This window comes from Microplitis demolitor, chromosome 1 (genome assembly GCF_026212275.2).
Source record: "Microplitis demolitor isolate Queensland-Clemson2020A chromosome 1, iyMicDemo2.1a, whole genome shotgun sequence".
In the NCBI taxonomy this organism is placed as follows: domain Eukaryota; kingdom Metazoa; phylum Arthropoda; class Insecta; order Hymenoptera; family Braconidae; genus Microplitis; species Microplitis demolitor.
Window position 1 is genome coordinate 7278601 of NC_068545.1, and position 25780 is coordinate 7304380.

Here is a 25780-nt window from a genome sequence, read left to right on the forward strand (position 1 = left end):
CCATTATTGAATCAATGTTAATTAAGTAATTTATTGAGCTTTCGTTTAAAAGAAGATATTGCTTTTTGAGATTGAATAGATGATTTCCCAGAAGATGTTGTACCATAAATTACTTTTTTCAATAATAAACATGCATGGCTAGCTAACTTCGGAAATGAGCACCTAGTATTTAAGAATATTTCGAAAGTTGTATCTAATGTTACCAGTGCTGAGTCTACTTTCAATTTAATATCATCAATGACAACGTAAAATTCAACTGGATCGCAAACAAGTCCTACAAATACCATGAATGGATAAAATGATGCTTTGTTTTTGATAAATATTTCTCTTTCAGCATCAATTGTTGTTTGGAGATCTTTCTATTTTTGTAAATATGATATTTGATTATTGCTATCGCCTAATTAACAATTAACTTGTATTTTGAAAAACATTTCAGTTTAACACTTACTTATACAGTTAAAATACATGAATATGGTACATTCTGTATTTGTCCATCACTTTTTGAATTTTGCGATTCGACTTCACTTCGATTGGTTGCGCTGGAGATATTACTTTTCATTACTGAAGGCAGTAATGCTACAATAATAGCATCTTTAACATCTGGGAATTGACAATAAATTAATTTCGAGAACGGTTCAATAAAATTTTTATTTATTTATTTATATATAAGTTTTTTTGACCCTAGAATTTACATTCCTTAAAGGCCATAAGTTACAAAATTAATAATTACAAGTAATTAGTAATAGCATAGTATAGTAAATCAAAATATCCATTTTATTATAATTATTAAATATTATCATTATTATTATCAGTAACATTATCATTATGGTATAGACTCTATATATTATTTCTACTATTGTTTAGATACATTGAGTAACATGAAATTCTGAATTCTTGATAATTGTCAATTGCAACAATTTCTGCTGGCAAACTATTCCAAACTTGAATAGCTGTTAACAAAAACGACTTTTCATAGGTCACTGTTCTACACATCGGTCGATGAAAAACATCATTTTGCCGAATTGCACGCCCTCGCACAGACATTAAAATATTGAAGTTGTCTCGCAATAATCGCTCATGGCCCATGTGAATCATTTTATATACAACACAATTTAGAAGAAACTCTCGTCGATCTTTTAAAATCAGCCATCCAAGACGCTCTCTGTACGGTGTGATATGCTCAAATCTTGATAAATGAAAAATGAACCTTATGCAAGCATTAAATTTCATTTGCAGTTTTGTTTGCAACTTTCCTGAGATGTTAGTTAACACCACACTGCAGTAATCAAACATTGGCAGAATCATAGATGCAACTAACCTTCTACGCATTGTGGTATTTAATACCTTGCTATTTACTTTTAGCCTCACAAGGCAACCAATGATTTTATTGCAAGTATAGATGAAATGCTCATTCCATGATAAAGTATTATTACCGATTACTCCGAGATACTTTAATGAACTGGTGTAGTCAATAGGTTTGTTGTTAACAAATATCTGTGGCGAATTAATGCAAAATTGATTGTTGACATGTTGCAGACTACCGAAAATAATGGCTTTTGTTTTATTCTCATTTAGACTCAAACAATTCTCAGAACACCATCTTTCTATGCTTTTAATAATATTATTAAGATTTTCGCAAGTCTGCCTAATTAATCCAAGTGAACACGATATGTAGATGACTAGATCATCAGCATAAAAAATATGCTTACAATTTATAATTGATCCAAGCTCAGTGACAAATAATGAATAGAGAAGAGGTCCCAAAAGACTTCCTTGTGGAACTCCACTACGGACAAAATTCCACGATGATATTTTGTCTCCAAACTTAATTGCTTGTCTTCTATTTATTAAATAAGAGAAAAACCATTTTAAAACACTCGAAGAAAAGTTTAATCGCCTTAGTTTATTAAGAAGTAGTAGATGATTGACACTGTCGAATACTTTAGTAAAATCAAAGAAGATAGCAAAGGTGACAAGTCCGTTATCTATTCCAATACGAACATCATCACATAGACGAATTAAAGCCGTTTCAGTATTCATACCTTCTCGAAATCCAACTTGAAATTTATCCAGTAAATTATTAGACGTAACATACTTTAATATCTGATCATAAACACATCTTTCTACAACTTTTGATAACGGACATAGCAGAGAAATGGGACGATAATTACTATAAGTTGAAGGTGACTTGACTTTCGGAATTGGCTTTATAAATGAGTCCTTCCACTGAGCCGGATACTCCGATGAATTTAATAAAGCATTAATAAAGTCTGTAATTTCAGTTATGTAGAAAGAAATAAGTTTATTATAATATGTTATTGAGAGTCCATCTGGGCCTGCAGAACTAGTTTTAATTCTCTTTAAGTTACGTATAACATTTTTATTAGTCACTTGCGAAAAAGTAAATTGATTATTAGCACTGCTGTTATTGTGATCACTATCTTGATTTATACACACTAGTCTGACTTCTTCTTCATCAAAATCTACACTACCTATTGATGTAAAATATTCATTCAAATCATCTAAGTTTAAATCTTGTGGACATGTTGTTGACTTTGTTTTAAGTAACCCAAGTTTTCTAAACTCATCCCAAATTGCTTTTGGATTTGAAACATTCAATAACCTTGACTGCAGATAACTCTTTTTTGCTGTAGCTATTCTTGCTTTAACTAATCTGCGAACATTTGAATACTCAGTAGAAGCATATCCCGTTCTCTTATAAATTCTATATAGTTTGTTTCTCCTTGACTGAAGCCTTCGAATATCATCATTAATCCATGGCGCAGGCGGACGAGAAGATCTAACCATACGTTCTGGTGCAATGGAATCAATAATATGCTTAATATTACTATTTAAATTTACAAGTAAAGCATCTGCCGAATTATTCATATTCAAAGCTGGAATACCACTTTGATTAATAAAAGCTTGTATTGATTCTTGAGTAACAGACTTCCAATCACGACATCTTATAATTTTAGCGGGTTGCTTAGGTACTGCAAAATCGAATAAAACTGAAATAAGGTCATGCCCGGATAGAAAAGGTTCAGTAAATTGACCAGAAGCAATAATATTCGATTTATTACTAACAATGCAGTGATCTATTAATGTATCCGTCGTTGCAGTGTGATGAGTTGGATTGTACTGTACCAGATGTAGATTGTACGATTCACAGAAGCTCTTGAGATATGCAGACTCCCTTGAATGATGCAAAAGATTTATTATTTATATTTAAATCACCCACAATTATTATATTGCTGTAGAATGGATAAAGATCATTAAACTTAAGTTCAAACTCATCAAATAATACTGAAGTAGGCGACCTATAAATAACTGAAATTAAAACTTTTTTATTAAAAGATGACCATACTTCAATAATTAAATATTCTGGAGATTCATCCGTCTGATTAAGTGAATGGATAACATTACGTGACGACATCGTATTTCTTACAAATAATGCAACTCCACCTCCACGTCGATGTTCCCTGTCATTTCTATGCAAATGGAACATCGGCAAGTCGACTTGAGCATCAACAATGTTACAGTTTAACCATGTCTCCGAAACTGCTATTACATCATAATAATGCTTCATGAAATAATCTCTAAATTCATCTATATGCGATATTAGTGATTGTGCATTTAGGTGACAAACATTCAATTTTTTATTATTATTATTAGTAGTGAAGTTATCATTACCATAGTTACTAGCATTACCATCACAATTATTATCATTATTTATTCTGTTAGATGCTACTGATAGAGAAGAGTCTACACCATAACTTAGCTATTGTGATAAACCATGTATTTTTGACAGATCAGTAGACGGTAATACTTTTATTGGTTCTTCATCTTCTCGTAACCGTATGCATACATATGCTCCTCCAATCCAGACATTTCTTTTGTTTATTGAGCGATACTTATTTATGATGGATTGACGCAGTTTGTAAAGCATCGAAGGATACCTCCTATTAACATAAATCAGATTTTTACTTGCTCCATGAACCAACATATCAGCTGTAATTTGACGTTTCTTTCTGCCAACAATAAAATCATTAGTTAAATTAGTTGATTTATACTCAACTAAAATATTTCGATCAGACATAGGGCTTCTCTTTTTTCCCAATCGCTCAACGTTGTGAATACAGCTGATATCTACATGATCCAAATGCAGTAATTTCCCCATTTTAACAGTAGTGCTCACAAGATCTTCATCAGGTTGTTCCGGTATTCCAGATAACATTAACTGCTTACTGAGTAATCGCGTTTCTATAAGCAGTTGACGAACTTCTACCTCTTCTGTAGCAACCGAATGTGATATTTCTTTAACACGACTAGCCAGCTGCTCAACAAAGGCAGACCCAGATGCAGACTCTAAATTTGGAGTTGAATTTAATTCAAGTTTTTCTACACGAGACTCTAGGCCATTAAAGCAACTTTTTAAACTAAGACATTCTGACGAAATTCTGTCCACTTGAGAATTCAACTTTGTTAATTGCGTATGGATAGTTTCAATTTTATCTAGTTTATAATTTATTTCTTCCAAAACTGACTGAGTTTTATTTGAACAAACAGGACATTTTTTTGAGATGTGATCTTTAACCTCACTTCTTGAATGTAAACAACATCTTACTTTGACACAAGATGCATGAAATAAATGTTTACAAGCATCACCCGTTTGAGCAAAATACTCATCACCTTCAGCATCGGCAATTTGCCGGCAGCAAAGTCCACACCATTTAATTGTCTTGTCAGGCATTGCAGTGTAGATGGCAGATCAAGCAAACAATAACGCAAAAATAAATAGTCTAATAATTTCTTATGAATTAAAAGATTTATGCCAACAAAATTTTCTGGCAAATAATCAATTAATTAAAGCAATTACTGAAGGTAAAATACTGATGTTGTATTTGAAACCGTCCAGAAACACTAGCCCAAGCGATCAATACAAAATAAATTGTCGATAAATCGAAAAATCAGTAAATATTCGTAAAATTAGCAGAGCACGATGCGACAACGTACACTATACTATACTATTTACGAAATCACTTATAAATATAAAATTATTACAAAGCATCACTCGCTTTCGGTAATTTGTTAGTCTGTAGAGTTGCAGAAGGATCATCAATTCGTTTGGATAAAATGAATTCTTCCAATGTTGGACGAAAATCTGACCAAGATATATGAATTTTGTGAGCGTCTTGAAACAATCTGCCAAAATCTGACGTTATCTGCAAGGAATTATTTAAAATGAATTGATTTTTTTTTTTTTTTTGAATGAAATTTGAGACACCAACCAAAATATATACTTACTAAATTCACTGTTCTGTTAACTGACAAGCACGAGATAAATTAAATTCTAATAACTTGTCGATACTGTCGGTTATTAACTGTTCTTGAATTGTTAGCGTCTATTTCCAAATCTTTTCGATTTTGTTCCCGTCACTAGTGTTGCCGCTTTTAAGAAAATTGAGTTCTGATAATGACCCTGGTAAAAAATATTGATTGAAAAGAATTAAAAGTAATGAAATTTGAATTCTTTCCAATAATTTCAATTCTTCTGTTTATATATATAGATATACAGTTTGCATGGAGTGAACGCTTCTCAATTCTTTTCAATCAGTATTTTTAACCAGGGGAATTTAGACCTAATTTGCATAATTAGATTGTTATGGTATTCTTAAATATGAATTTATCTCATCATAAATTATTAACCCCGTTGTATTTTCATCGGATACAGATGAATTATGCCGGTTTGTAGTAACTAATAAATCAGATTCAATCTAAATTTTTTTAACATAACATAACTGACTCTGCATTTTGCTACTTGGGTTTAGATTAATACGGCTCTCAGTAATTCCCGCGGCAAAAAAAAATTCCAGGCCTGTCTTGAAATATTTGGCAGATTCCAGTCGCTAACTTTGTTAGTATTGATGGCAAAATTAAAAAAAAAAAAGAAATGCAAATTTTACTGATGTAAGTGTTAAAAAATGAACGTACAGAAAATAGTTATATCACATTAAAAATGCTGGTTGCGATGTTCACAGCATTTAAATTCTAAAACAATACCTAAAAAAAAGCTACTTACTCTAGCATTTTCAGGGGATTTGTTAATGATGCGTTTTCTTTTCTTAGGACAATATAGATTTCACGACTGATTAAAATTTCAGCTAAATTATTATTAACAGCATCGGTTAAATTTCAAAATGGTAAAAATATAATGCCTACAAAATATTAAAGTTTATTTTAGTCAAAACAAGCAATGAAATTTTTAAAAACCAAAAAATGAAAAAATAAAATTCTTGAATTTACTGTATGTGTTTATTCAAAAGACGTAATCATGAAAAAATAAAAAACAAAACACATAAAGTGAACAATTTCATATAAATATGTCACAATGATACTAGTACTATTAATTAATTCTATTCTTGATTAGTTTTATGAAATATGAAATCAAAATTACATGAAATTATTAAATGAGTTATAAAAAAAATAAAGAGCGCATTTCAAAATATGTTATATCTCAGTTACCTTTCACTCTCAATACAATACACATTTTACAAAAAAAAAAAACTTATTACGTACCTTTTGAATATTATAACACTGTAATAATTTCTATAAACAATTTTTATAAAATATTAACAAAACATTTGATAATCTTGAATATATATGTTCGCATAAATTTGTACAGACTAAGGTTATCTCGATTAGCAGCTGTGTATATTATACGGAAAGAAAAAATGTGAGGCAACCGGAAAAATATCTTAGATAGTATTCATTACTATCTTACATAGAACTCTACTACGCACACAGTAACCAGCAACATGTAAACATAGACGCAGGCGCTACCTGCAGATAGCAGTGGGTAATATGTTTAAAGTAACCATCGCTTTCTGACATACGACTTGCTGCTATGTACATAGAACTGGGTAACGTGTAAGAGTAAAATATGTAAGATAGTAGTGAATAACATCTGACATAGCACTGGGTACAATATAAAGAGTAGCCAGTACTACGTTGACAAGCATTGGGAGACTGGTACTTCGGGGGGCCTTCCCAAGCCCGGTTCGATCAGAGTCTCTTTATTTTCTGAGATGGTCGTAGTGTTTAGCCCAAGAGAGGTATGAACTCGTGGTCGCTGTGGTTAGATACCACGCGCAATGAGAAGTTTTAATTATACCTCCGGCTAATGTCCACCTTGGTCGTCACTCGATTATATTTTTTGGCTAAAAGTGTTGCCTGGGGCAAAGGTAGGAATGGACCCACAGCACGTATTTGTGGAGAAGGCGTGGACACAGCCTCCCATAAAACAGAGATGAGCTTCGGTCCCGTTACATTAATCATAGAATTTATTAATTATCAATTTTACAAATGCATATTGTAACAAATGAACAAATACAGGCCAAAAGTTTCTTTCCCATGTTAAATCTCTTTTACGACCAACAATAAAACCCACAGAATTCGAGATTAAACATTCAAAAGAGAAATTACCATTAAATAAGCTATAAAATTATTGATTCGATAATTCAATGAACATACCATCACGCAAAAATTTGTGATTTGAAGAACTCGTAAAGCTTGATTAGCCGGACAAGGACAACGAGTTTGAAAGTCTTCCAAAGTGTAGACACCAGTGGTACGACCAAGACGACTTCTTTGTTCAGGATTTAATTGCCAACCAATGACGTCACGCCAAAACCACTCAGGATTCAATATAACTAAATTGCTTTGTAGAATGATTAAATCACCTAAAATCTAGTATAAAATTTTTATTAGGATTTTTCATTTTTACTCATAATATTGAATATATTTTTAAGACAAATGATCATACTTGCAACTGATGCGCTAAATATTGACAATGATCAAAAGATACAAGAGGATTTATTTTTCTGACTTCAACAAGTAACTCATCGAACGATAACATTACTGGAGGATCTTCCAAATTTTGCATGCGAGCTCTCCAGGCCTCAACAAGACCCGTCCAAACAAAAGTACTCTAGAATATTATTAAATTATCAATAAAATGAAGTCTGTAAATATAAATAATTGACTTAACAATAATAGTAGTTTATGTATCGAGTGCGATCGTGTTTAAGACGCGAGGTGTGAAGGTTGGTGCCCAAGCCGAAGACGAATAATTATAAGGATGAATATGATGATAAATTTTGTCACAAGATGGCTCGTTGAGTTACTTCGATATTTTTTTGGTCGTTTGCTATCGCACATGTAACCAAAAAATATTTTTTGATCCGTTGATGACGTCACTATTAGAACGATTAGGTATCTTTTTTACCAGCTGTATCTTTTCTAATGTTTTTAGCTGCCGGTTATAGGCGCTAAATGTCGTACATTTCAAGTGTCTGTCACAAAAAATATAAAGCGCAGGTAAAAGTATCGGCCTGGAGTAAAACCGATTTAAAATATTACTGGAATACTATATTTTCTCAAAGTAATTTTAAATTAAGTCAATAGTATGAATTATTGATAAAATAACGTAAAAGAACGACTTGCTAATGTTCACTTACGGAGCGGTACCTCTTTACTGAAAAATTGTACAAGGTATTATATATGACAAATCAGTTACGTCGAATGGCCCGAATTACCTTTATTCAGAAATACGAATTTTACATCCTAAATAAGACTATATATATATTTTTAAAATTATAGGAATCATAGGTTTTTAACTATCGGTACTAGTGTATGATTACCCGGAAAATTTTTAAGCAATATGGTGCTTTGTTACAATTGAAATTAGAAGGCTGGTGTGTGACTGAAAGTTTTGCGTTAAGTCTCTACTAATACTCTGTTCAATGTCATTAGATGGTCATGTCATGGTGAATAACTCGTGTGCTTATTCAGAAATGATAATGTATACAGATAATATATATCAAGTGACTAAATTGTAACGGGAATTTAATTAAATAAATTAATTAAATTTAAATATATGTACGACTGCGCTCTCGGCTCACACATTAAAATCGTCCCCACGCCGTTAGAAGAGCGATACTCTGATATCTTACTAATTTGCTGGCATGTTTGACCATGCGACGAACGGATACTTTAAGAGTCCTCAAGTCCCGCCAATGGTAAAACAATAAAATTTCAATTAATGATGGCACTACATTGAAACCAGATTGTGAGTGGGGATATTTTTTAATATTTTAGCGCATTGGTGATTAAGGTGAGTCTGAAATTTGATCCCGATTCCATCCGCTCTTTATTGTTGTAGGATATGAAATAATCACACAGAAGTTAATATAAGTGGTTATTTATTAATCATGGAAATACATCCGTAAGCTAACTGGCCTTAACGCACACTGTCCACCATATGTCCTCAGTTAAGCACACACTCGTATCATGTCACGTCACGCATTCAACATTCTCTTGTAGTGATATGTCTACATACTCTACAAGTGTCGCTTGGATTGTGATCACTGAAGTTGTCATAAAAAAAATGTCTCATAATTACGCCGAGCTTCACAACCTCGTTTTCATGGGGGTTGGCGAGGGTGTAATCATTGCGAATTTTCATTTTGTTAATCAAAAGTTCAACAGACTGTAAATTTCAAATGAATATTATTTACGAATTGAAAAATCGATGATGTAAACTTTTTTTTTTAATCGATTCTAAGAGGGTGGGGGGGCGTAAGAAATGAAAATTCTCACGTTTTAAAAAAATACTGATGGTGAGACGATTTTTTATTAGTATGAGTTAGTAACTCATCAGGTAAATGGATAGGCTCACCGTATACTAATTCAGCGGGTGTCGTCTGTATGTTGTCTTTCCAAGCAGCGCGTAAGCCGAGCAAAACGGCTGGTAATGCGTCATACCGTGACTCTTGATGACACAAAAGTGCTGATTTTATCTGACGGTGTCAGCGTTCGACAAGACCGTTGGCTTGCGGGTGATACGACGAAGTATGCAGGTGTTTTATACTATACAATTTTAATAACGACTGGAATAATGACAACTCGAATCGCATCAGTGTTAATTTGAGTGCAAATCGAGTTGTGATAAAAGTGTTCGCGAGCTGTTATATAAAAAAAATTGTAATTAAGCAAGACACCATCACCAATCCTCCATTAAACACGCCGTACAGCGATTTAAAAGCCGCGTTGATCAAATGCTTCGCAAAATCTAAGGATGCACGCATTACGCAGCTCTTTGACAGAAGGAGACTCGGTGATCGGATTCCGTCGCAACATTTGCGCCATCTGCGTTCACTAGTTCCAGGCATCAACGACGCGATTATTAAAGCACGTTGGTTAACACACATGTCAAACAAGATTTCAGTATGTCTTGAAGCTTTCAACGACGCAACACTCGACCAGCTCGCTGAGTCAGCTGATCGTATGGTCAAGCGTATATCCCTCAAACCTCAAGTTGCTGCTGCTACAACAACTTCATCACCATCAACCAACAAGCACGACGACATTGCTGCACTATGTCGAGAACTTACGCAGTTAACTGCGCAGGTGAGAAACATGACGATGAACCATGGTAGATGGAGATCTCGCAGTCGATCACGGTCCCATGTACCGAAGACCCGTTCGACTTCTGTTGGTACCATTACAAGCACGGTAAAAATGCCCGATCATGCATTCCCGACTGTAAGTGGCAGGGAAACTCCGACGTGAATCAGTAGAGGCGGCTAATGATTCTTAATCGATTTCTCGTCACCTGTTCATTAGAGACCGAACTACAGGAACGGAATATCTTGTGGATTCTGGCTCCAATTTGTCCGTCTTCCCACGTGGCTGGCTGAAATCAATCAGTACACCTATAAGTTTCCAACTGCCGCGAACGGCTCGATAATTCAAACCTATGGTTTAAAATCGCTTACATTAAACCTTGGACTTCGCCGTGAATCCTCATATAATTTTATAATTAGTGACGTCGCTAAACCAATTGTAGGTACAGACTTCTTAAGCCATTATGACTTATTAGTCGACCGAAAACGAAAATGCTTTCGTGATGGCATCACTGGTTTATTGACACTTGGAAATTCTCACACGACATCGGCAGAAACCAATATCAAAGCAGTCGATGGTAATTCTGCGTATATGGAATTATGGAGAGAATTTACTCATATTACATGACCTGATACAACTCAGCATCAAATAAAAATCATGCAACAGTGCATCATATTCGAACGTCACCTGGACCGCCAGTTTCGTGCAAAGCAAGAAGTCTGGCTCCAGATAAGTTGAAAGTCATACAAGCGGAGTTCCATAAAATGATTGAGGAAAGTATTTGCAGACCATCCAATAGTCCCTTGGCTGCAAAAGCACTGTAAAAGCTCTTCGTCGATTTCTCGACACAGTGAATTCCTACAGAAAGTTCATTAAGAACGCTGCAAAAATTCTAGCACCGATTAACAAAGTTTTTGAAGGACCAAAAGTCAAAGGCTCTCATCTAGTCAAGTGGACAACTGAACTCCAAGAGTCTTTTAAGTCAGCTGAATGCGCTCTTGCGGATGCTGCGTTGTTGGTACACCCTAAAATCGATGCTGACTCGGCATTATTCACAGACGCATCTGAAATCGGTATTGGAGCCGTTTTACAACAAAAAGTGGATAACAACTAGCAACCACTGGCATTTTTCAGTCAAAAAGTGACCCGTGAGTTGAACGCCATCTACGAGGCTGTTAAATACTTTCAGCATCGATGGTCGACATGTGTCGGGTACCGACAATATTGTCACTGACACATTGTCACGTGTCAAATCAGTATCTAAGGATATAACGTCGCAAAAACTTGCTGACACTCAACAAGCCGACGATGAACTTTAGCAGTTGTTACATCAAACAACTACTTTAAATTTAAAGACGACAATGGGCTCGCACTGTATTGTGACACCGCGTTAGATAGGTGCATCCATATGTTCTAGAGCCTCTGAGAAAGAAGATGTTTAATTTACTGCACTTGCTAGCTCATCCCTGAATCAAAGGTTCGCTCAAACTCGTCTTCAGACGATACGTTTGGCCGTCGATTAATAAAGATTGTCGTGAATGGGTGAAATCTTACATCGATTGCCAGAAATATAAAATTCAGAGACACGTTTCATTACCAATCGCCACTTTTGAACCTCCAACTGAACGATTCGAGCACATTCATATTGACCAAGTTTCTTTAAAAACGTCAAGTGGCTTTAATCAATGTCTGACTATCATCGATCGATTCACGAGGCTTCCTGAGGTTGTCCCGTTATCTAATGAAACTGCAGAGACGATAGCGCATGCCCTATCGCTGCACTGGATTTCACGTCATGGAGTACCGATACGCATAACTTCAGACCACGATTCGAGTTGTCATTATTCCAGTCGTTATTGTATAGTATGAAACACCTGCATACTTCATCGTATCACTCGCAAGCCAACGGTCTTGTCGAAAATGTTGTCTCGAGCTTTTTTTTATAATTCCGCAAAAACCGTGACTCAAAAATTTTTTTTTGCTGGAAGATCTTGAAACTAAGGATTTCAGGCTTCAATTTGCTTTTTTTATTTTTTTGATATGATCATTTTTTACGAAAATACAGCCTTCCAAACATCATAAAAAATTTATAAAATTTTCTTCTTCTTTTAATTTTTTGGATAAGTGTATTTTTTGGTTCGGGATTTTCTATTGCATTGCTCTCAGCGTAAATATTAACATTTTTATTAATTTTCATTGAGTAAACGAATATGACATGCATCCCTGTTTAAAAATATTGATTGAAAAGAATTCAAAATGATGGAATTCGAATTCTTTTCAATAATTTCAATTCTTTTGTTTGTATATATAGACATACAGGTTGCATGGAGTGACCGCTTCTTAATTCTTTTCAATCAGTATTTTTAACCAGGGATAAGTTTCTGTGTATCAATCACTTTAAATCTCAGTGTTGGCTTGTACCGGCCAAAAATTGAAAGATTAAAGATTAAGAAATTAATCATTGATTTCGATTCATTTGTGAAAACACACCATGATATCAAGCGATCTCAAGCGTGTTTGAAAATTTTTTTAGAATTTGTAAAATTGTTACTTTTTTTTTTATATTCTAATATTAAAAATCAGAAAGAATTCTAGAGCTATATTTTATTGACATACTTTGTAGATGAGCTAAAGCTTAATTTTGCAAATGGTAATGAAATTACTTTACCTCAAGAAATCCTGCACGAGCGTTAGTCAAATAAGAACGTAACAACTTCACTCCTGGATTTGAAGAATTTGTTGCATCCAAAGCTACCATCAATGGTTCATCTCCCAATATTGGTTTGAATTCATTTAAAAATGGTATTAACGGAGCAAGAAAATCTGTACGATTTACATTTGGTGCTTGTGGCTCTGGAGCATACGTGCCAACCAAAATAACTTTTAGATCAAGAAATTTCCCGGCAAATCCTATAAATTAAAAATGTTATTTAACCTCTTGCAGATTTAACCATACGGATACCTAAAATAAAAGAATTTAAATATAATTAAATTTAACATCACTATCGTAGATGTGTGTAGCTCTAAAAATCATCAATTTTCTTGTTTTTAATGTAACTTTAGAATTCTAAATAGAAATTTAATGTCTTGATAGTTCTTTAATGTCTTTTTGAGACCTTATTTAGGCATAAGCACATTGAATTATAAAATATTAATAAGTTCTAATAAAATCTAAGTGCGGCATCGAGAACTAAGAATTTAAATAACTTCTTTCTCGATATCCTTGCGATATAAAAACATCATTACAGTACAATATTTATATTGTAACAGGGTAAATTTAATGAACATAAATAATTAATTAAATTGAATTTGAATTTCATTTCCCGCCAATAACCGGCCAACGACCTCGTAAGTTGCGAGTTAGTGATGCGACTAATCACCGGGTGTCGCATGGATCACTAAGGCCAATCCGTTCGTCATTTCCTTAGGTTTAGAAAAGTAAGAATAGGTTTCCGGGGAAGTGAACTGAAGTGAAACAATATAAGGGATTGCGGAACGTGAAATCGAGAGAGTTGTCCAAACGACGATAACCACCGGACGCAAATTAGCTATTACCAGGTTATCAATTGGAAAAATTCATTGTTAAGCGAGAGAGTACGACCGAAATTTCGAGCGGCGAAGCAAAAGAAAATACCTAGTTATATTGGAGAGAAGCCGAACGACCGAGCACCGGCTACGACTCATCTTTGGTTTCTGGAGTTTTCCTCAAGGTAAAATTTATAATGAATTAAGGCCTCTAATTTAATTATTAGAGGGCCGAATTAATTATAAATAAATTACTTAATATCTTTCTGCTGGTTTCGTGAAATTAGATTGGTAGCTCAAGGCCCGTCGGCCGGTTTAACCACGCCCACGCGTCTCGTGTTCTCGAAACTTCCGTAAAATCTTTGCCGCGTACTCGCCATATTGTCTGCACTCTAAAATTATTCTATTCGAGGCCTCTCGGCTGGAATAAAATAATTTTCCGCGTAAATTGTACGATAAATAAATTTAATTAAATTCAATATCAATTACAAAATTATAACGGGCCTGTTGGCCGAGTTAGACGAAATTTTTCCGTGTTGTAAAATCGTAATTTCAGGCCTTGCGACGCCAAATCACTGGCCGAATTTTCTAGTCAATTTCTAACGTAATTCTAGGCGTTCTGTGATAATAAAATAATTCTTATAATTATAAAATACGATTTCTAAATAAATAAATTAGAGTTATTAAAAGACGCTAGAAAATAACAGTAAATGGTTATTGAGAAAATTGAAAGAAACGGATTATTTTATCATGAGTAAATCGAGTGGATATTTTGATAAAAGTAGTAAGAAAATTTATCAGTGAAAAATTAATAAGAATTAAATAATTGTGAAAATTTTATATTGGAAATTTTATTAGTGAAATTTTTATATTGGAAATATAGAGTTCTAGTATTTGGATAAAAGTTAGTGATATCATTGAGTACAAAATTAAAGAAAGTAAAGTAGAGTCAATTAGTGTAAGGGAAAACTGTGTCTGTGATTTAGGTCCGGTGGACAGGTTAAGTTTCTTTTAAAAAATTATACATCCAGGGGATGATTTTTAAATTAATATTAAGGTTTACCGTCCAGGGGACGAGTTATTAAATTTGGTTAAGGTTAATGTCCAGGGGACAATATTAAGGTTTACCGTCCAGGGGACGAGATATATTTTAACATGGGTGTGTGGGTGTGGAAAACGTCCAGGAGACGCATATTAGTTTGTCATAAGGAAAACGTCCAGGGGACGCACATTAGTTTGTCATAAGAAAAACGTCCAGGGGACGCAATTTAGTTTGTCATAAGTAACCGTCCGGGAGACGAGATAATTATTAGTTTGTCATAAGGAAAATTTAGTTTGTCATAAGGAAATTTAGTTTGTCATAAGTAATGTCCAGGGGACACAGTAGTTTGTCATAAGTATATTAGTTTGCCATAAGAAATAAATATTGTCATAAGGTTAATAAAATAAAGCTAGGTGCTTAATTTAATTTGGATTAACATTATTTCAGCCTATTCTACGATTCCTCTCCTCTCTCACAAAATATTACAAACGACCCTGAGTAATAAATTAATCTAATTTAATTAAAATAAAATTCTACAACATCCGGTTCTGGAAGGCCGAGTCCATCTTCCAGTGGCGCTCTATTATTCGACTATAATACTAGGTGCGACCAGACTTGGCAAGAATAATCTCTCTGTCATAATATTCATGCAAATTTTATACAGGACTTATAGCTGGTAGAAATAATATCGACTCTTAATAATTAAATCGACGGATTTCAAATTCTGATTAGCTCTCGAATTCAATAAAATAAGTCGATTGCTGCCTTAACTATTAAAATCTGATCATTTGTTCAAGAAATGTCGTGGAAAAAATTTAGTAAAAAACGGTTTTTTTCTAATAAATTCAAAATTGCAGAACCGATTGATTCCAAGTATGTTTTAGCATAGAAGACTAAAAAACTGTGTCAAATGCTGCCTTAAACTTTAGAATCGGTTAATTACTTTGTAAAGTATCGACGATAAGAAATTTAAAAAATAACAAGATCCTTCATTTTTCTTGAATAACGCATAATGTGAATCATTATATGTTTCAAAACTTATATCGGCTTTTTACTTTTATAATATTCAATAATCACTACCTGAATAATTGCAAGCAGTTCAATAGTTCAAATAATATCATCATCAAAAATTTAGAAAAATCACTGATTCTGACATTTTTTTTCTGTATGTTTTATATTCTAACTCACTGGTTAAATTTAAAGCTCACATCACTCTTCATTTTGATCATTTCTATAAATTCCTGTCCAAAAACATTGAAATTATATAATATAATCGTGAGCAAGACTTTAAAAATTGATCTTAATTGATTACACCAGCCCACAATAAAAAAGCGGTTGGTACATTTGACTAAACCTACCTAGGATTACGTATTTCCATACGCTGAGTCCAAATTCGTGGTCGGTTTGGCCTATACACCCCCTGAATTTCGAGTGGATTGCAAAAAACCGTCAAAAATGGCTAAAAATCGCAAGAAATGTAGTTATGTAAGTGAAGAAATTTTTTCGTGAGTAAGAACAATATTATTTTTCGATATTATCTACGACTTTACAACTATTTTTTTTTATTTGTTGCTATTTTTACTGTTTCTTCGAAGTTTATTCAAAGTTGGAGGGTGTACAAGCTAAATCGACTGCAGATGTGAATTCTGCGCATCAAAATGCATAAGAAAATTACTTGATTTAGATTAAGAATTTTTTTTTCGTTTGCACACTTTCAATTTCTCATGATTTTTTAGTAACTTTTCGCAATTTTTTGCAATTTACTTTAATTTTGGAGGTATGACAAGCTTAATAATTTCCATATTCGAATTTAGCGCATTGAAATACATAAAGAATATACTCGATTCAGGTCGAAAAAAATTTTTTCGCTGGCAAAACTACATTTTTTTGCGATTCTGTTACTTTTGAACGGATAAACTAATTTTGATTATCAAGGTGTCATTCGACGCGACTTGTTAATATCTAAAAGCTGTGACAAATTGAGCTTGATTGGTAGAGTGCGTTCGAAAATATTCCAAAAATTTGAATTAACACCAGCTGCAGAACCACAGTGACAGCAGTTGTTTTCCATCGGAGTTACTCAAAGTATATTTGGAGGTCAATTATAAGTAATTAAAGCCTACAGTTGATTTTCTAACTGGCCGAATTAATTATAATTAATTACTCAATATCTTTCCGTTGGTCTCGCATAAATCAATTGGTCTCAGGCCCGTCGGCCGTTCCAACCACGCGTTTCGCGTTCTCGAAAGTTATCGTCCCACTCTTATCTGCCATCTTATTCTTAACTCTGTACTATTTTATTCAAAGCCTTTCGGCCGGGATAAAATAACTTTCCGCGTACATAATCCGATAAATAATTAAAATTAAATTCATTAATAAATTATTAATTCATTCCAGACCCATCGGCCGCTATAAATTAATTTTCTTATCGCGACATAATTTAATTCAAGCTGGAATTTATTCCATTGGTCGAATTAATTATTAATTGAATAATTTACCCAACTCCGTACGTAAATTCAGGCTCTGATGACGCCAACTCACTAGCCAAATTTTCTAGTCAATTCACAAACTTGATTCTAGTTTTGAAATTAATTATAAGTTAATTATAATTGAAAAATAAGACGCTAGGAACTGTGAGAAATCGTCATTGAGTAAAATGAAAGGAAACGAATTATTTTGTTATAAAACAAAATTAGTGTATAAAAAATTGAGGCAAATTACTAGTGAAAATTATCAGTATTAAATTAATTAATTAATACTTGAATTCAACCAAAATTTATTAATTAATAAATGAAAATTAATGAGTTAAATCAAGTAAATAAAATTGTAGTAAGAACAAATTAACGTTGAAATTTTATATTGAAAATATTTAGAGCCATAAAATATTGACTGAAAAAGATATTGATGATATTGAAAGTACAAAACAAAGTAAAGTACTAAAGTTGAGTCAAATTAATGTTTAGTAAAAGAAACTGTGTCTGTGATCTAGGTCCGGTGGATAGATTAAGTTAGATCAAGAATTCGTCTAGGAGACGCTTTTAAAATAAAATTTGGTTAATGTTCAGGGAACGATATTTGATTAGAATTATTAAGGTTTAACGTCAGGTGGACAGGTTTTTAATTACGTGCGTGGGAGTGTAGTAACGTCCAGACGGCAACAATTTATAAACTTGTGTGGGAGTGTGGAAACGTCCACGGGACGAATCAGTTTGCCATAAGTATTAGTTTGTCATAAGGAATTTAGTTTGTCATAAGAAAATAAAGCAAGGTGCTAATCACAATTAAAATTAAATTTTATATACAATTTATTTCAGCCTATTCTACTATTCCTTTCCTCTCTCACCAAATAATTCTACGAACGACCCTGATTTATTAATTAACATTACAACATCCGGTTCTGGAAGGCTGAGTCCATCTTCCAGTGGCGCACTAATATTCGACTATAATACTTAGGTGCGACCAGACTTGACAAGGATAACCCCTCTGTTATAACATTGCATAGATCATGCTTGATCATGCATGCTGAGTTTTTCCCAGGTAATTCTTGTTGTAGAAGTTTTATTTATCCTTGGGATAAACTCTATTGAATAACAGCAATAAATTCTTAACCATTTAAAAGATATCAGTAAAAATCGATGAATTGATAACTTATATACATACATGATTATATTTCATTAGACCTTGTCAATTTTAAGATTCAATTATACATGCTATTATGTACAATCATTATATATGATTCGGCAAAATCATCTTTTCTCGCGTAAGATGTACAATTCGGAAGAAATACCGCTTTTGTACTATAAGAAAACCATTTTAGTACACGCCTTATAACGCGAAGCATTTAAGGTAGTGCATTACTCTCAACATGTCAAGCAATTTTCCAGACTTAAAGGCCCTAGGGGTACAAGCATGGTGAATTTGCCCCCGAAAGGTATAGGCTTGATACTGCGGGGATTTTTAGGTACTAATAAGATATTAAAATCCTGAGAGTTTCAGCTTTTGAAACCAATCAGTCTTCGAGAAAAAGCCAAATATGTAAAAATCAGATAAAATGAATATTCTCAGAGACTATTTTATCGATTGACTTATACTCGGGATATGTTTTGGGGGTCAATAGTAGCTCCTCGGAAAAAATTGGGAGCTTGATCGGTCGACAACAACCTCGAAAAAAATTACTTTTTAATTTTAATTCCGACTTTTCACGATGTTACGGTTCTGTTACAATTATGAAATAATTTTTTTTGGATTCCTCATCCAATTTCCTATGGACTTAAGACGCGTTTTCATTTGTTTCTCTATTCGCACTCAACTGAATAAATGGTACTATCTCTGTTGCACTTGTACATTGAACAGGAACTTTGTCCAATCTTTTCTCGTAAACAAATGGAAGTTATCAAAAAATTCAATCGCACTTCGCTAGTTCATAGAGTAAAGCATCGGGTCTGTGTCTGTATTTTGCATTTAGAGCTTTTATTTCAGAGAAAAGCTGGGACAAAATTATCTGAAAACCGTTCTTAAGTGCTTTTAAAATTTTTAAAAAAGGTACGCTATATAGAAAAAAAATAAAAACCACTTTTTAAGCAAATATTTACTTTATTTACATGTTTAAAGTGTGAATCATTGTTTTTCTAGTTTTTATATGTTCTTGAATGTTATTTGCAAAAATAATCTCTGCATCAGCAGTTAAATTTTGTCATATCATATAATATCAACTAAAATATTATAAACATTATACACATATAAAACAGGAAATAGATTTTAGTTTGTAAATTATAAATACGTAACAACAAATGAAAGATATACTTGAGGAAAAAAATGTATAATCATATTTTATCAGTCTTCATCACTATCTTCTTCAATCACAGGTGAAATACTGTCTCTATCAAATAATTTGCTAAGTATTTCAGCAGGTCTTGAAATCTTTGTTAAATATCTCCCGTGTGATAAATAGTAAACAACAGCAGCAACATGAGAGCAACATCCAATTGTTCTCAGACCATTTGCACACTCACAACTATGCCTCAATATGCTTTTTGGACCAATAGCATTTTTTTTATACTCAATAAAACATCTATAAACCTTTCTATTAATGTGTCTGGATTGAACTTGAATTTTGAGTATATTTGACTGTTCTTTCACATATTGAATAGTGAGATTACCTGTTTCATCAAGCATTTCTGCTAAATAGGAAACAGCCTGTTTCAATTGATAGGAACCAGTGAAAAAAATACGCAGATCATTTTCTGTCATTTCCGGAAAGTCTTCAAGAGTTTCAGATGAAATTGTTTGAAACGGCAATTTTTTTCGCTGCCAGCCTTTTTTTGAACATCTTCAGCTAACGTATTTACTACATTATTTTGCGATTTTATTGTTTCGATGACTTCATCCAAAAACTTTGAGTCGGAAGTAAGACGCTTACTATACATATTATGCAAAAATGAGGCAATCTTTAAAAAACTTCCAACCCTAGGAAGCATTTTGTTGCCAATTCTTTGATCGAGTAAATGATATTTTTGTTTTAACATCCCATGAACTGCTTCTACAGCCCAACGAATTTTTGTTACATTTCTTGAAGCGTTAGACTCAGCTGTTGTTAACTGATTTTGTTTTCCTTTGAGTGCTGGCATTAATACTTTATAATTTTTTTCTTCCAAGTATCCTTTCACATCACGGAATCCTCGATCTACCACAAATGCATCGCCAGGTTCTAATAAATGACATATACCATCAGGATTATCTATGATATCCCGCATTATAGTAGCATCATTTTGGTTAGCATAATACGGTCCCAACATATCAACTATGTATCCATCAGTTGTGCAAATCGTGAATGGCTTACATAGTGGTATTTTTTTTTGACCAGAATATGACTTTCTTTGGTACTCATAATTAGAACTTTTCTCATGACGAGCATAAGTCCCATCACAAATTAAAATGAGTTTATCATTCAAATCATTGTGAAGTTTCATAGCAACTGAAGATGTATGATTCTCAATAAGATCAGCCCTAGATACTGCATTTAAACCAAAACGCGAAGGTAAAATGTCTTTTTCGAAAGATTGGATGACTTGCTCACAATACTTTGACACTAACTGCTCTTGGTTAATATCCAAGATTTGAATTACCTGTGCGAAGCTTAACCAAAAACACTATTATTGCTTGAGTTACACTTCGAGTATCAGTATTTCTCATTGAAACTAACCAATTCCGCAACTCAATCACATCTTCCCATTTTAAACCAGTCAAAACACGAAGCTTCTCATCTGATAAACGATAATTATTCACGATTATTCAGTAATGTTGAATCGCATTCAACAGCAAAATTTTCCATCATATTACTCAATTCTACAGATGAAATTAAAGTCCAGTTAGAATAAACTCTGATCAAACTTAGAGATTCATCATAGAATCGTTTGTTTATTAAATGATTTCGACAGCATCGATTTCCATCTGGTATGAAGACTCGTCGCTTAATGAATGACTGCATTCGGGCTTTTTGAGGAATAATAATTAAGTCACTAGTATTACCGCAAAGACAACAGTATCGATGAGTTGAAATAGTTCTTTTCATATGAATCTCAATAAACTCCGTACAATCGGTAGGAGTAATGTTGACTCTAAAAGAAGGATCATCTGAACTTAACTGAGACAATGTCATGTGTGACAGACTAGACTCCGTTCGTTCTAACATTCCACTAACGATAGATTTAGATCCATCTTCAGCATCAATAACCACCGGTTCAAATTTTCTTTTTTTATACATCTCTACACGACATTTACCACAAACAATATCACCAGTAAAAAATTCACCATCAAATACTGCAGAAAACTCATCAATGTCTTGTTCTGTTAATAAAGTTTTAGGAGTTCCCGGAACTTTCTTTACTATTTTTGAGCAAATGCAACACTTATCATTGACTGTTTTATTTGGAGTCATTTTATTAGCTTAATAAATAAAATGTGAACAGACAATCACTCAGATTCAGATCATAAATAACACTTTTGTCAGCTGTTGTATATACGACCAAATACGCCAGTTGGCGCGTCGGTCGTGCGGTTCTTTTTGCACATAAGACGACTGAGTCGATAACATACCATATTCGATGACTAAAAGCGACAATTTAAAAATAATTTTAATATTACTGCAAAAAAAACCTACATAATTAATTAAAAAGTGGTTTTTATTTTTTTTTTTATATAGCGTACCTTTTTTAAAAATTTTAAAAGCACTTAAGTCCATAGGAAATTGGATGAGGAATCCAAAAAAAATTATTTCATAATTGTACCAGAACCGTAACATCGTGAAAAGTCGGAATTAAAATTAAAAAGTAATTTTTTTCGAGGTTGTTGTCGACCGATCAAGCTCCCAATTTTTTTCCGAGGAGCTACTATTGACCCCCAAAACATATCCCGAGTATAAGTCAATCGATAGAATAGTCTCTGAGAATATTCATTTTATCTGATTTTTACATATTTGGCTTTTTCTCGAAGACCGATTGGTTTCAAAAGCTGAAACTCTCAGGATTTTAATATCTTATTAGTACCTAAAAATCCCCGCAGTATCAAGCCTATACCTTTCGGGGGCAAATTCACCATGCTTATACCCCTAGGGCCTTTTCTCTGTTTTATTTTTTAGTATTTATAAATTACGTATCCTGTAGATACAATATATTTATGCAGTATTTTTGGTACTATGAGGTTTGTTTATATTAAAGATAAAAAAAACTAATTTAACATATTACAAATGATCAATACCAATATTATTAGGTGGGATTCTGTCCATAATAAAACGCAACCAAAATCGCGCTTGCTGTAACTGAACAGTAAGTGGTTCCCGAAGACTTATTGTTATGAGATGTACTGCAGATAGTTGAAATGAAAGAACATGATGGTAGGATGTTAGAAAATCTTCACGACCACACAATTCCCAGAAAACGCATTCACCTCCTTAAAACGATTCAATATAAAATAAATTTGATTTATTCATTTGACTTATTTTTTAAAAATTAATTTTGATTTAAAATATTAATTTACTTACCAAGATTAGCTTTACTCCATTCGATTCCAATTGTTCCCTCGTACTCATTATCACTATATTCAAAGCTAAGTGAGCCATGTTTACTAGTTACATCTAATTCAATACTTGGTTCTCTCTGAAAAAAAAAAAAAAAAAAAAAAAAAAAAAAAAAAAAATAGATGAGAGAAAAATCCTGGAGTTAGATGCAAAATTATACTGCATGATTTAAGTTCAAGACCTAAAAATTTGCTAGTAAATTTTTGCTGAGTCAACAGATTTTAACTTTTCAACTCCTCGCTATGAAAATGTAGAATTAAAAAAATGGGATCGGTTTCAATTAAATTTTGTGGGACTCGAGTTTTTGACACAATACGTGTATGTATTAGGGTAGTCTGTTTGGAACGACTATTTTTTTTTGTAACTCCCATTTCAAAATATTGTTATAGACATTTAGAAAAAAATTCCTGAAACTATCAGTTCTTAATTCTTATTTGAAGTACTTTGCATTTGATTTTGAATTTTTTCCATTTATAATACATAGGAAAGTTAGTATTTTGTTTAGGTCGTCGTTTGCGGCATTTTGTAGGTAATTAAATACCCTTTAAAAGCATCCTCAGTAGTTTTACTGAGATTATAACTGTTTTCTCTGCTTTAGTTGTGAAAATAAATTTTTCAATAATAATTTGGATTTTTAGATGATATTGACTAAAGAATGAAATTAACAGTAAAAAAGCCGATAACGATTTTTTAGGAAATTGCCGCTTTTGTTCAAGACATCGAAAACGAGGAAAAAAAGCAACAAAAATAAAGAATAGCAATAGCAATATAACATAGAACAGCAATTACATAACCTAACAAACATAGTAACACAACTGATTCAACATCAAATAAATGAGGAAAACTCAGAAAAAAAATTCAACTATCAGAATCTCTAGGTAATTTTTTTTTCAATATTTCTCATATAAGGTCTAAGATTTTTTCCACACGAGAAAATCTTGGTGCACATCCCAGACGAACGACGCACGCCTAATAAAGGCAATTTGACTGTGTATCACACGAACTTGTTTAAAAGAAAAAAAAATCAAAACAAATAAGCAAATTATATATTCAATACGAACTGATATGTCCAGGTGGCTTGTACCGTGATAGGAAAATTAATTATTAGTTTTGTTTTCAACCCTAGCCAAAGGCTTATGGACCAGGATCATACTGAGTATAATTATCTGAAAGGTGTTGTTATATATAATAAAAATATTAGGTGGGTATCAGCCGGCTCTAATCACACAATTTGAAATTACAGTTAAATTATTACAATAAATTCGGACGTACAGTAAAATTGGTTACAATAACTAGAAAGGACTATAGAATTCAGTATAATACAATTTGTTACAATATTTCTTTGGGTTGGAAATTTCTTTTATAATTTAATATAAAATAAATTTAAGAATTATAGTACCTGATTTACGTAGGATAATCGTTTTGATTTGCGGATTACACTGATTCTAATTTATTATTCGCGTTATTTCATTTTTATTTTATTTACAAATTTATTTATAAACGACCACGAAAGGAGACGTTAGGTCTAATCCCTTCTATTTTGAATCTAGCGCAGAACTAGTGTAAAAACTTAAGTGTGAAGACACTGTCACTTGAACTTCACTGACTTCACGGGAACTAACTGATTTTGGGTTCAACGGTCTTTTTTATGTGTTTTTATTTGATCCCATCTCGTATATTGTTTAAGTTAAAATTGCAACCAGAATGTAGTTTTCCTGGGTCTTTTTCCTTTTTTTATAGGTCGAATCGAAAAAGCGGTAAGGACATGCCCGATGATATCCTATGTGCGTGCACTGCCACACATATACCCGCATGTACAATATTTTATGTATGAGAATAATTTTCATTCATTTATAACTCTAGCAGATCCGAATTATGGTAAATTACGGCAATTTACCTAAAATACCATAATTTACAGTATTTAGTAGAATCACCTAAGCTACCGTAAAATAGGTTAATTGTGGCATTCACTGTAAAATTCGGTAATATACGGCGAAGTGCGGCATTTTTACGGAAAATTTGCATAAAATTGTGGCAATTTACCGTCAGTCATAATTTACGGAGCTCAGAATAATTACCGCCAACGATCTGAAATTACCTATTGTTACCGTAAACTACGTTATTTTACGATGAAAGCGGCAATTTACCGTAGATTGCGATATTTTGCGGTAATTTAACGTAATTCTGATCCGCTAGGGTACATTAGATAATCTTGAAAATTATTACATTTAAAATTTACTTATTTATTTAAAAATTATTATTAAATGGCTATGAGCCTGTTCTTTCATTTAAATTAATAAGTCTAAATTTATTTATTTATTTAAAAATGATTATTGACTGGGTTGACTTTATTCTTTTTCATAAAATTTTTCCGTCTAAAAATTATTTATTTATTTTAAAAATTATTGTTGAATGACTGCGATCCTATTCTTTATTTCATATGAAAATTATTTATTTATCTGAAAAATCATTGTCGAATGGCCTTTTGGCTATTTTTTCGGTGAAAAATTTATTATGTTTAAAATTATTTATTTATTTTAAACTTATTTTTTTGAATGACTATTTTTGCTCTCTTGTCGCTATTCCAAGCAAATATGATTAAAATTACACTCAGGTATTCGTTCTACCTTAACATATGTACCGGAATGTTATCTGTAGAAGTGCACTAAAAA

The 25780-nt window shown here is 32.8% G+C and overlaps 1 protein-coding gene across 1 annotated transcript in view; it reads right to left on the reverse strand.

Annotated features, from left to right (window-relative positions):
- The window catches only part of LOC103568431 (death-associated protein kinase 1), an 89840-nt gene that overhangs the window by 25685 nt on the left and 38375 nt on the right, over positions 1 to 25780 (reverse strand). The window contains exons 11-15 of the mRNA XM_008545283.3: positions 23073 to 23187; positions 22790 to 22981; positions 13136 to 13377; positions 7826 to 7990; positions 7534 to 7749 (exon numbers count right to left, since the gene is read on the reverse strand). Of these exons, the coding sequence (XP_008543505.1) occupies positions 7534 to 7749; positions 7826 to 7990; positions 13136 to 13377; positions 22790 to 22981; positions 23073 to 23187 (930 nt within the window). The remainder of the gene's footprint in view (positions 1 to 7533; positions 7750 to 7825; positions 7991 to 13135; positions 13378 to 22789; positions 22982 to 23072; positions 23188 to 25780) is intronic.